This window comes from Larus michahellis, chromosome 6 (genome assembly GCF_964199755.1).
Source record: "Larus michahellis chromosome 6, bLarMic1.1, whole genome shotgun sequence".
Lineage (NCBI taxonomy): Eukaryota > Metazoa > Chordata > Aves > Charadriiformes > Laridae > Larus > Larus michahellis.
The window spans coordinates 65,192,247-65,206,275 of NC_133901.1; the positions used below are offsets into that span (position 1 = coordinate 65,192,247).

General features: G+C 37.1%; 1 protein-coding gene across 4 annotated transcripts in view; it reads left to right on the forward strand.

Annotated features, from left to right (window-relative positions):
• The window catches only part of ATRNL1 (attractin like 1), a 527,347-nt gene that overhangs the window by 459,896 nt on the left and 53,422 nt on the right, over window positions 1-14,029 (forward strand). For all 4 annotated transcript variants that reach the window (XR_012587528.1, XR_012587529.1, XM_074591197.1 and 1 more), the window contains one exon: window positions 12,115-12,229. Coding sequence is in view for 2 of the 4 variants with exons in the window: in XM_074591197.1 (XP_074447298.1) it covers window positions 12,115-12,229 (115 nt within the window). In the remaining 2 variants the exon portion in view is untranslated. The remainder of the gene's footprint in view (window positions 1-12,114; window positions 12,230-14,029) is intronic.

A 14,029-nucleotide genomic window follows, 5' to 3' on the forward strand; every position in this document is an offset into this window, starting at 1 on the left:
CCCTGGGGATGCGCTCAGGGTGAGGGATACTGCACTGCTGGAGTCCCACTGACTTCACTGCAACCGGGATTCAAATTTTCACTCTTCTTCTAGTATGATTAACAAATAAAGCAACAAGTCTGAAACTTCTGGTTATGATATGACAGGCAATTGAAAGATGCTTTCTAAGTGACGCATATGCTTCACAAAGTCTACTAAGAGTGAAGAATGGTTTAATTGCTAAAGAGGCTGGGGCTGGCATTTAGTAACCGCTGCTGGTTTTGTGCTGCTGATCTAACCACAGGAATTAGCAGTGGGTTCCTGTTTTTCACTGTTGCTGAACAGGGAAACACTGATTTGAGTGGCTGCCCACAGGAGGGGGGAAATGAAACAGACGGGAGTTCAGTGCTGAATGAGTACAGTGTGTGTCATTTTATGGATGGCTGGTATTGCGATACAGTATCTTTTAAGACCTATAGAAATCCTGTCTTGTAGTTACTATTGAAAGCAAATAGCCAGAAAGAAAATATGCGCAGTTGATAACTTACCGTGGGATGCAGCATAATACAGTGCTGTAGTTTCGGCACAGGCTAATAAAGAAGTGTTTGTTTGGAATATTTTACAAAGCTTGGTTTCTATAGCAACAATCATCATGAATACTTTCAGCTTCAGAAATAACATCTGCTTGATGACTGATCTCGAATCTCAACCCTTGTTTAAGTAAATAAGACCCTGCTCCTTCTGCTTATTATATTAGTCAGTGGCATTTGATACAGGGCATTTATTTCTGTGGAAAGAGCACCATAAGACTGGGAAAAGTGTTGGTAAGGGGTGAGAAAAGAGAAGAGGAACCAGAAAGCAATGGTGAAATGCAAGATCTGCCTCATTAGCCTAATAGTAGTCACTGCTAAAATAAATTAGAGTTTACATATAGTACACAAGTCAATGTGTTATACCATTCTGTTGACTGAAGTATAGGACAAACATTCCTCAGTTTTACTCTTGGCAGTGGATTAAATTCTATGCATAAAATTAAAGGAAGAGAAATAGTTTGGTTAGATATCAAAAATATATGAGATGGAGTACAAAATTTCACGGAATACAAGGATTTGAAGCAAACTCCAATGAAAAGTTCACAAATCATTGAATTTTCAAGGAAACTTTTAAAAAGGTGGTCAGTCTGCTCTGAAAATGCTATGTCTTTTGAAGAAAAGATGTGTCAAGCATCATCGCTGCTGCTAAATTTTACAATGTAAAATTTAATGTAAAATGTTTACAATGTAAAATTTAAAGTAAGAACACTTCCTGAAGCAAAGTAACAAGTTTTTCTGTACTTTCATGCAATAAGGATGAAGACTATAGGATTTTTTTGGTGGTGACTGTGTACCACCTTACTGAAGAAAATAATAAAAAAATGTAAATAGAAATATAAAATAAATAGAAATTCCTGCTGTGCCCTAGGAGACTCACGTGGTACAGAAGTGCAAGCAGAGCTGGGCTGTGTTTCCATATTACTCATTTTTAGTTAGCAGTGCTCAAGGGGCTAAGCACACATGGAATATGGTACTTTCTAAAAAAAAAAACCAGCACTTACTTTCCGTGTAAGTGGGATTCAGCAAATCCAAGTTCAGTAAATACTTCAAACATTAGATCTCTTCTGGTTTAGTAAAAATTATGCAGATTGTGTAATATTTTAAAGGAGCTGTCTTTTTCCTATTTTGTTGCACTGTTAAAAAATGCCACATTAAAAAAAAAATATTCCGTCAGTTACGTTAAGCTAACGGGAGTAACGTGCATGAATAATTTCATTCATGCGAGTAATCCTGTTTACTTTAATGTAACAGTTTCTCCAAGCACTAATTCTCATGTGTCTAATTATTTGTCAGATTAGATCCTGTAAATTTCATTTCTTGTGCATTTTCAGTGAGGTTCGTAATATGTTTGTGACCACTGTAAATTCTAACGGTCTTGATGGGGAGCATCTTGTAAAGCAACACTAAGCGATAATGCTTGAGTTTGAGTTTATTTGTAGGATTTTTCAAGGAGAACTTTAAGAAATTAATAATATAGTGTCAGATTTGCAGCTGGTATAAATCAGCAGAGTTGTGCTGTTACTCGAGTGTTGTGCTGATTTAGGCAGCTGAGGATTATCTCATAGATATTTGAGATTTGAATTAATTCGTAAGATTCAAGTGCAAAATCGTGCCCTATTATGCTTTCAAGTTGGTGAATGGGCAGAGTAGGTGATGGAGGTCCTCAGGAGAGGAAAGCGAGAGACGCATCTGGCAACACCTTTAAAAAGGTCTGGTTTGTGCTTTCAGGAGCCTGCCAGCCTGCCCTCTCTCTTTCCACCTCCTTGGCAGCTACTCCTGCCAAAACTGCTAGTCAGTTTAACACATGCTGCTGCTGCTGCTACTCTGTAATACAGCAAAACTAGGTCCCTTTTGCTGCCATCACGTACCTTTTCCTTGGGACAGAGAAGTCTTCTCTTCTTGTTTGTTCCTGCTGCTGGAGCAGCTACAATCTGATCCACAATATCCACACACAGTCACTAGGATTAAAACTTCTATAAACTTACAAATCTTAAATAGGGATAATTTGTTTCAGAATGTTTTTGGCTATGGCGTACACATTTTGCAGCTGTCCTTGGACCGCGGCAAGGACAATCAAAATAAAAGCTATGTCATGCTTTCAGATGTTCAGTTCATGTCCTCCCTACTTTCAGTAGGCTGTGATCTGTGTAAGTTGTCATGATAGAAAGTAATTTGTTATTCTGGTGCCATTAGCATTTTTTCCTGCATTAAGAATATTGCCAAGTTTGCACTTTAATCCCTTCTGCTGACAGTTGGTTTTCACAATGTGTCTTGATTTAGTTCTCTTTTTTATTATTACGATTCTAGGTATAAATGTTTTAATTTATCATTCACTAAGCACCCTGCAAGTGGCCAGGAGGTTACAAAACAACTTTAAAAGGCATTGCTGAAGAAAAGTTCACCAAAAGTGTATTTTGGATGACATATGGTGTACTATATTTTCTTTCCAATTTTGCAAGAAATGCAAAATACAGCATAATAATTTCAGGACATTTGCCTTTCCTAACCCTCAAGTCTGGCATAGATCTCCTAAATAATAATCAAACCTTATCTTTAATGACTCTAGGATGCTGCACTGCTACAGGAATGACATCTTTGTGGTCACAAAAGACACCTGCTAGGCAGAACTTGTGACTTCTGTCCGAGATTCATTGTCACAATGACAGATTGAAATGTTACGATCCCCCCTGAGCAAAGGACAGCCCAAGTTTATCCACCTCATGGACATTTCAGAAACCTGTAGCTGACTCAGTTTGCTTGCTCCCGACAAAAGTAACCTGTACTGTGCTCATCCTTAGCTCAGCGTTCCCCTGCCACCATAGCCACCTTTGTTAGCCTGCAAGTTAGGCAGAATTTAAACTGCACCTAGTGCTTCATCTTTCCCACCCTGAAAAGTTAGTAGTGGCTCTGGAGGGACCATGTCCTCTTCTGCCAGGCAGTCTGGGGTGAAGATAACCTACTGTGCTATGCAGGAGTGATGATCTGATCTTAAGTGATCAGCCCATGTTCTAACGGGGATGGACTGCCAGTAATTTGCCACCAGTGAAATGTGCGTTTTCATAGCCAAGAGCCTTTAAGGTTGGATTGTGAAGGAATAACAGAATTCTCCACTTTTTGTTTCTAATCCTTGGAGATCCAACAGTTGTACCCTGCTGGGAAACAAATGCCCATTAGCATCACTTCACTGCACAGCACCGCTCTGCCTCACAGAGTTTGAAATGGCAGTAGGAAGAATTTACAGGAAAATATCTGGGGATACATGATGCTTGGTATATGCCACAGACATAGGGTCTCAGGTGCTTTTCCCAACAGGATCCAGCTAGCTGCTGCCAAGATAAATTTCTTTTCACAAACTGGATGGTAGCATTGCTAGCCTTTAATCAGACTCATACAGCTTAATAGGGGAATGTTCTGGAGGCTCTTGGGGATACCTCTGGCAGTAATCCAGTACAACTACTACACACACCATCCACTGTAAGTTATGTTCAGTATTTTCCAGATTAACCTGAAATTACTCTTATTAGTGGGCAAGATGGATCAGTAAAGTAAAACCAAATTTATTTAACGGTATGAAGAGATAGGAAACTGCATATGTGGACACGCAGAAAAAGCAATGAAATGCAACGTGCCTTGCAGCTACCTGATGTTTTGATTTAACTTCAACGTCTTGTGTTCTGTTCAGCCACTTGTGAAAGTCAGGAAAACTGCAGGATGGTTCGCACCGGTGTCGCAGTTCAGAAAAAGCAGCCTCTAGGCAGTAGGATGAGCGCTGAACAGGAAACCTGGCTTGGAGTTCTTTCTGGAAACCCCACTGAAAATAAATGCGTCTGCAGGTGTTTCTCATAGCTTTGTTTTAATAAATCAGTTTTAATCAGAATGTCAATTGGTAACTCTCTTGCTAGTGAAATGCTATATCACATAGTACTAGGTGTGAAATATAGCCACTTACTAAATTAACTGAGAGTAACTTAGTTACAAATAAATATAAACGTTTGTTGCAAATAAGTATAGTTCTTATAATAAAAATATGTCTCTTCTAAGCATAGAGACTAAAAGATTAATACATAAATTTAACATCAGTACATAACCTTTCATAACTATCAACTACATTCTCTATTCAGAAAAGACCTCGAAAAAGAATGCAGCCTATCACTGCATATTGATATAGTTGAGATAGAGAGGTAAGACAATAAATTGAAGGATAACAATGCATTTCGCTCACGGGGGCCGTAATCACAGCGTGGTAATCATAATGTGTTCTTTTCATTGTTAATTCCCACTGTTTTTCTTATGGAAAATAATGTACCAATGTATTCTAAGATTTCCATGGCTATTTTGAAACCAGGAAATTAACAGAGATCTATGTTCTGCTAAAACAATGGGGCAAAATTACTGTGGAAAGATAATTCACTTTAAAAAAAAAAAGTGTCTAACAAGAAATGTTAGTATCATTTTGGTCAGGTTGCATTTTATTATCAATAAACCTGTTGGTCTCAGCTCCACTAGACTCTAGAGAAGTTTTCAGGGAAACTGGTTCATTCTGAAAGTTGACTAGAGCTGGTAGAATCCTCCCAGTAAATCAGCACTGGCTGGACGACTCAGTCGCAGAAGCAAGGAAGTTACCTCAGGACTCTTTCAGTAGAGGTGTAAGAATTGTAAGATACTCCAAAATGTTCTCCAGCTTTTACTGCCGTAGGTAAAGGGAGTACGTACCTCACATGGGTTTGTGAGACCTCGTAAGCCAAAGTTAGAAATCACTGAGAAATCCTCAGGCAAAGGAAGCTGGAGTGTAGAAGTCCAAAGTGTTGAAGACACTCAGGCTCTGAGCCATTCTTGAAAGTTAAGATGAGGTAAAGCTTTCCACTCGATAATTGCAAGAGAGGAACTTTACGGGTTGGAATAAATGAAAATCTTTAGTGGATGTTTATAATTTCAGTAAAACCCTAGGGTCATATGGAGAACTGGCATTTCTTACGCCAGCCACAAAGCAAGGTTTGGAACTCCAGCCTTGCTTATTTATTCTGTTGAGGTATTTCCTAAAGTATGTTTCTCCTGGCATGCAAATGATGTTTGGTGAAAGCATTTTTCTTCCTGTTGCACTGTCATTAAGACTCATTACTCATTGAACAAATCTGTGGAGAAAATTGTCAAAACTTTTGGGTGGGTTGGAAGCTCATACTCAAAAGTATGTTAATGAGTGTTAGTTAATATGTACCCAACATTTAGAATAGCAGTGCAATATAACACTGACAGTCTAAGAAAATGGCAGTTCTGATTACAGTCTTTGTTTCTGTCTGAGGCATTGCCTTAGTTTCAGCACTCTGGAAGAAGTGCCAGGTTCTCCTTAGGGCAGCAGCAGGTGCTGTGAAAGCCGGGGGCTTCTACTGGGAAGAGCAGAGACAGCATTTATTAATTCCTCTGACGTAACCGTTGGTCTCTATTCTCTTGGCAAATGACTGTGGAGGAAGTCAGGTGAGGGTAGGATGGAGGTTGGCTACAGTTGGGAGTCTCCCATCTTCTTCTCTTGGAAGGGTAGCTGTGCTAGGGACATTTGGAGTTTCTCCAGCAAAACATCAAAAAAAGCCACCAACAAATGATATCAATGGAATTCTGTGAGTTTGAGAGGAAGAATTTTCTTGTCCTCTTTTACACTGCCGAAAAATCTGTCTTTACTGCACTGAAAATGGTCAGAACAATCACAGCATTTTACTCTGCATCTTTAGTTATAGGCCAGAGTATTTCACCTCAAATGAGCATTTGGTATAAGCAGAATGGGAAAACCAGGATTCATTCTTCTTCCATGAAGAAAAGAGCTACTACTGCCTTCAACCATGATTTTTTTTTTAAAAATAGTGGCTACAACTGTATTGTAAAGCCCTATTTGATAACATGTTTTGAAAACAGCTCTACATGCAGGGCAGCCAGTGAATCCTGAGTGGGTATAAGGCAGATGAGGGTGTCCTGGGCAGGTAGAGGAGAGCTTCAGCTATTGAGAAAATTTTAATATTGAAAATAAGATTAACAGTATTTTGAGGCTTTTGAGTTTGTATGTAGGTATCTAAATTTGACCAAAATCCAATTTAGGTACTCAAGTGCTTTTCTGAATCTGAGACTTGCTTATCAGAAATAAATCAAGAAACTCAGCTTCAGGTTCATTTCCTAAATTCTTTGGTTATATTCTAAGAGAAATGAAGACGTGAATACTTGTAATATAACAGTCTAAATTTTACCTTTCCTACTTTTCTACATCCTTTACCTCTTCAGAGGGCACAGTCTTGTTTCTTGTTTTCCTTTCTCCCCTCTGAAGTCTTGCGCACTGAACTTCAGAAAAGTGGCTATTTACATTCTGAGTCTGGTACTAATCCTGTCATAACAACATATTTGATTGTTTATTTGCCAAGCCATCAAGCTTAGTTTATGTGGAATTCACCAGATTAATTCTGTTTTAATAATGTGATTAAAAACTAAGTTGAAATCGGCATCGTTTATTTCTAAAACAAAAAGTATAAGTCAAGCTGTTTTATTAGGAAGAAGAGACAAAGGTTTATTTATAATGAATTCTCATAAGTATTACTAAGAACATTTTAGTTAGGAAACATTACAGTGATTAATGCATAGTTGTTTGCGTTTTAATACTTGATTTATATATCAGATCTGTATTTGCGCACACTGTCAAAATTTATTCTGTTCTTGTCAAAATAATTATTACTGCTGACAGGTGTAACATGCTCACATTAATCCTTAATTCCTTGATTCAATTTTCTAATTGCTTTTTTGGCATGAGTTTGGAACCATTTAGTCTTACGTGATCTATTTGTCTTATGGTATAATAATGCACTTTTAAAAATTGGATGCACCTAACTTAGAATGCTGAACAGAAAATATATATAGATATTACTTAGTACCAAAAATCCGAAGTTTTATAGCACTTCTGTGAGACAGCACTTCTGTGAGACAGCACTTCTGTGAGACACCACTTCTTGGAATACAGATAGAGCCCAAACACTTTACACTTTTCATCTTCCAGTATTCACAGTATTAAATATTTTCATTGATAGATGAATGACCAAATAGATGCTAAAGTTTCAGTGCATTTCCCTCAAAGAGATTCTGAACCCTTATAGCAGATCCATGAACATCCCCTTAGTCATCGTTGTGTTCTCCAACTCTCCTCACCTCTTTATGCTGCTGCCTTCTGCTGCCCATCCGCCCCACCGAGAGTCACAAAATACACTTCCCAGCTTCTTCTTGGTCTGGACTCTTAAAGCTGCTTATTTGTGTTATTCCTAAATAGACAAATAACACAATACAAGATTTGCTGGGTTTTTCAGTACTTAAGTAAAAAAAAACAAAATTGTTTTGTTACTTTATTGTCATTATAAAGCAGATGTGCTAAGTTACTTAGAAAGAAATACTTTTAATACAGGTATGAATATGGCATACACTGACATATGTTTTTATGCCAGTAATGGTAGTATCATCACCTGTCCTTTGTATAGGAAAAAAAAAAAATCCAGCCAAAATTTGTTTCTTATAGAAACAGATCAAGGGTGAGCAAAGAATCTTCCCAAAGCTCAGTAATTCTTCACAAACTCACCCAGGCAGCTGGACTTTGACAAGGTCTTTGTAGGATTTTCAGAAAAAAAATATGGAGAATGGAGAACCTTTTCTCTGATAAAAATCTAGGACCCTGGGAAGATGACTTCTGACACTTGTTTTCTGTGAATAAATGTATGACTACACATTTAAATGGTTGATAAAACCTTATACCTTTTTTTCCCCCTTTTATTCTCTGTTTTATTCCCTTCCCTCTCCACTTGTTTCTTCTTTCTACATCCACTGACATACTATTCTTTTCTCACTATCAATAATAATACATGCTCTTTCACCCTTTCATTTCTTCCTGGTTTTCTTCCCCTTTCTTTTTCAGCTTCCCAACTGACATACCTCTTTCTCTCTGTCGTAGTGTGTGTAAGAAAAGAAATATAAGAGTAAAGGTTGTTTAATAAAGAAGTGTTTGGTTATTCTGTCTTCCACTGATAAAGTTTTATTAATTCTGTGATTGTCATTTGTGCTTTTTGGCAAAAACATAAGTCACCTTCTGTACAGGGGGGAAAAAAAAGATAACTCTAGGAAGTAAATCATGGTCACTAAGTGCTTTGGGCAAACAAACATGCACCTTATCTCTTCCAAAAAACCCGTGGAAAATGCATGATAAATGGCACATTTCAGAGAACATGTTATGTCACTGTGAAATAACTTTGATTCATGGTTATGTATTTATCTTTAAACAACTGACAAACCTTAGGGTATCTAAATTATTATAATTTGCTCTATGCCTCCGTGTTTTTCTAGTGAATCTGAATGATGTGAGGTAAGATAAGGCATCTGCTTTTTCAGTCATAAGGTTCTAAACCGAAAAAATAGTAAGCACAAATACAAAATTCTTACTGTATTTGATTTTTGGATTAAGTCCTCTCAAAAATATTTATCAGGAATAATTTCCTCCAATTATGTTTTGAAAAGCATTAGTATAAACTTCAAACAGAAGAGGATGGGGCCTGTTAATGAAAGGTTTTATATTACATAGCAGTAGAAAATATCATCATTTTTATTTATAATAAAGTAATTATTCACAAAATCAAAAGGCATACTGGTAAATTTGTTCCTCTCAGTTGTGTGTCTGCATAAGCTGTATTCTGAATTACTTTTTTAAATGAAGATTTCATTTTGCGTGCCTTTTCAAATAGAAGGGAATCCTGTTATTTTATTTGCCCTAGTGACAAATCAAGAAAGATGACTTAAACTCTCTATTGCTTGCACTAGTACTACCAATTACTTTAATCGTAAATGTTGTATCAGATTTCAGGTGCTGTTGTTCTAGTATATAGTGGAAGGTGGCCCATGCAAAGGTATTTATTTGTAAAATCTATTTATCATATTAGTGAGTGCATGGGAGACACTGACTAAGCACCTCTCCGGTTTATGGCACTCTGTCCATGGACATGAAGAGCACCTGGTCTGCTCCATTCACAGCTCCTGCTGCAGAAACTTGCCAAGAACTGGAAACTCTGTTTTGCACTGGAGATGCAGGAGAAGGGCCAGTGCAGGGTAAGGTAGGAAGCACGTCGTCGAAGTGGGATGAACTTAACTAGCATGGAGCTGCGTCCCTGTCTGGGTGGCTGGGGAAGAGACATATAGGTAGAGGTGCTGGAATGAAGGGTCACGTATTTAGGTCCAACAGGAGGTGTGATATGAGTGTGTGTCAGTTGGGAAGCCTTAGATTTTGACCATTGCAAGCACAACAGGTAGGAGTGAATGAAAGGGTGCAATAGTGGGAGAAGTAAGCAGAGAGGTCTACGCCAGACTGCTGTCAGTCATGGTATGTTATATTATATTATTCTATGCCTACACTTGTCTGATTAGATTTAAACTGCCTGGGGCACAGACTAAACGTTAATCCAAACGATCCCATCAAGACTCTTTTCTATATTAAATGCTGTGTTCAGAGGAATTACCGTTATTTTTGTATGTTTTTTTTACCTTGCGCTTCAACATATGTAAGTCAAAAAAGCCTTAATAAGGAAATTCTCCCACACCGTTCTTTTCCAGTAATCCACTGGTATGACTTCTGTGCATGTGCAATTAATGCTGCTAATATAACTAAGACTCTTATTCTGTTATCCCTATCCCCCTTTTCTGCGTTGCTTTTAGTGTAGAATCATAACATCCAGCAAGGTCTGTCTAAATGCTTTGCCAATAATTGGAACATGGAAGTCGACAGATCTACACCACCTTACACAAGTTCAGAATCTATTCTCTTCATCTGTTCCTTTGGCCTACATGGAACAAATACGTTATAAAAAAATGATTATTAAATGCTACAAATCCAGTGCATTCTGTTTAAGAAATATGTCTTACATTGGTTTTTTGAAAAATTTTTTTTTTCCGAAGCTTTTGCAGTTTTCTTTTTCTGTTGCATTGTTTGGTAAGGTTTTAGTGAATATAAGTTGTCATTCATTATGTCATGACAATTTTAAATTAGATGACATTCCTCACCCAAGTTGTTTTAATGCTATCATCTCAAATGAATCTAGAGAAATGCCTTTCAAATATGACCATGAAGTAAAAAATAAGTATATTTATCTATTGTTCAGTTTATTGTTGTATTCTCTGTTTCCTTATCTTCACTGAGCAGTAATAAATGTTGGTTACTTGGAGGTAGAAAAATAGAAAATGATAATTGCTTTACATGATGGAAGCGCCTTTGTTTTCTTTATATCTAGTACTTTGCAGTGTATTTAACTTGGCTAAACTATCATTTTTCTTAGTATACTTGAGTCAGTTGACATTTATATATACGTTGCATTTTGCATGTAAATTGAAAATTTTATGGCTTTGAATTTTGAATCAAAACATCAAACTCGTATTTTGCCTTGGAACATGATAGACATTCTAAAAATTTACAAACAAATAAAACCCAAAACAAATGCTTATGCTGATTTTGACCTAATGTTTTTAGAAATAGCTTCAGTACTTGACTAAACTTTTCAGCTCTCCAAAGTGAAATGCCTATCTCTTAGTGACCACAAAACATGGAAACGTGTGAATATGGAAACGTTGTAAATTGTCACATTAGAAGCTTATTATTCTATGACTTTGTAGGCTGCTCTGCACTTTTTCAGCTCATAGTGTCCTCAGTCTTGGCAACTTGAGAACAATATGGCAGCAACCATTAAGTCGAAAGCTAACTGCAAATTAAAAGATATATATAGCTAATAAGAGAGAGATGCTTGGTAACAGCACGTACCTCCCGCCAGCAAAACGACTTTTATCATAACTGTACCACTTTTATCATAACTGTATATAAGAAAAAGTAAGATGATAATCGCACAAGCAACGTTTCCAGAGAGTTTCTGAGTTTATTTAAATATAGTAACACTGCACCTGTTTTCTGCATATGCAAAACAAATTCAGGAAGGACCTGCTTCAAAGAAATCATTTGCTTACCAGTACAGACACAGAGACAGTACAGACTTACTGGCCTGGGAGACTCGAGAGGGATTGGCTATCTTTATGTATCTGTAATATAGATTTGCTCTCATTTTATGGTTTTGGCATAAGGAGGTCTAGGTAACGGATGCTGTTGAAGCACAGTTCTTTCACACGGCTTCTTCTTATTAGAATAGGGGAAATTCTGGTACTCTCAGATACCAGTGTGTATACTAAAAGGTTTTGCTGTTTTCTAAGCTTTAAGAATTTGATATCACTATGTTTAGTGAGCTATAAAATTGAGTATCATTTTGTTGTCTTTATGAACATTTAATTTTTTCTGTTTGGTTAGATTTGCAGTGTGGTCTGTTAAAGCCCATTTTTAAGTCAATTAATATGGCTAGGACAATCTGTTTAAATGCAAAGAACTAATTGGGAAAAAAAAAATCTTCCTCTTGTTACAGTGAACCTTAAAATAAATTAAAAATGTACAAGTAAAAATGTAATGGAAATGTCTGACATTACATAGGTATCTTCCTTCCTTTTTCAGGGCGCTCCTAAGCCGATTGCCATTGAACCATGTTCTGGAAACAGAGCCGCAGTCCTCACAGTATTTTTATGTCTGCCCAGAGGATCATCAGGAGTCCCACCCCCTGGTCAGTCAGGTAAGGCTCGTGTTGGTGAGCATCATGTCTGTCCTTGTGCAACACCGTCTGCTTGGACAAATGCACCCACACAGATCCAAAATAATGGCACAGCAGATGAATAGAAGGGGCTACTCAGCCAAGTTGATGTTAAGTTCAGGGCCGATGTTTAATGAGGAAGTTTTGTTTGGAATTTGATGTGGTATCCCAAATAAAAAGCACAGTGATCCAACTAGGTTGGTGTACAATGCTGTATCTCATTAGCACTTCCTGAAACAATACGTGTGCATACCGATATTCTTCAACCTTGTCTTGTAGGGAAAAACAATTTCAAATGCAGCCATTTCTAGAGTTTCAGTTCAAGTTGCTATAAATGAGGCTATATAGGACATACCAGTGAGTATCCTCAGTTCAAGTTGATAGTGCACTAACTTCTAGTTAAGTTCCTTTGGACCGTGAATCCCAATGCTGTGCTCTCCAGGATTCAAATAAAATATTAGCATTTCCCAGAATGCCTGTCAGATGAAACATGGGATTGTGTGAGCGAATGTGTCTGCTTCATTAGGAAGGTGTTCACTTTGGAAATGATCCCGGCTCATTTTAAAGCAGCATTCGCATTATCTGGAAGCATTTGTTGTGGTAATCTACCTTATCGGATCTGTGCTAGATCATTGTACAAAACCATTACAGCCGTTCTTATACAATACTTCCTAAGCAGGAAGTACCTAAATACGCTTTTAGAATCCTTCAAATAACTGCCCACAATGATATGATACAAAATGGTCATGACAAAAAAGTTTAGACAATAATGTGGCACTGCACAGGTCACCGGTTTACTACTGCAGAATTCATTGGAGCCGTTGCCAAAATGAACAGTTTTGTAATGAATAGTAAGATGCATGATATGTGCCCAAAATGATCCTATAAACCAGAAAATATGCTTTAAGGCTAACTTTTATTATTAAGAGCCAAAAAAGATATCCTTTTAACCTTCAAAAATCCATTTAAGAGATTAAAAAGTATTGAATAATGATGATGAGGGCAAACTCAGTTGACTTATATTGGAAATAAGCTCAGCTGAGTGTTCTTTCTTCTTCTTCTTTTGGCCTGGTGACTATTTGTTATTTATTTGGGTTTTTTTAGTTTTGGGGGTTTTCTTGGGGGGTGTATTTATTTATTTTTTTTTTCCCCCGAGTCCCAAGATGAGGACTTAGTTCTTAAAATGCTGTTGATGGCTTGGAACATCATTTCTGGAAGTGCTATGAAAATAAAAGTGTTACTGATGCTTTGTCAAATACATTTCCTGGAAGAAGTATATAAATGTAAGTGCTCTGAAGAGAGCAATGAGGGAGGAAGGACGTTTAGCGTATTCCCTGTTCATATTTTAAGGAAATGAAAAAGAAACGAAGGTGTTTATAGTCTTACAACAAGGAAAAACTTTATGAAAGGAAATTAAAAGTAATTGTTGAAATTAGAGCTTAAAGTGTTTATTTTTTTCTGTTGTTTTCAAATTTACCTATGATGTGCTTCTTGGCAGTAAAAATGTATTCATCTAGTTACTTCATAATCAGCTTCTATTTACTATATACAGGTTTTTTTAAAGTAAATGCTGTTCTTTGCTATGTGTAAAACATGGACAGAATAAGCTTTTTGAAACAGGAGTTGGGTTCAACAACACAGCAGATGTATAATCTTGAATGTTTCTCAATATGTGAAAGAATGCACCTCTCTTCACACGTTATATCCTGCTGTTCTGCTCTGTCTTGTTACTTTGCCTTCCATCAGCTTTGCAGGCTTGTATTTCAAATGCTATTCCTCCAT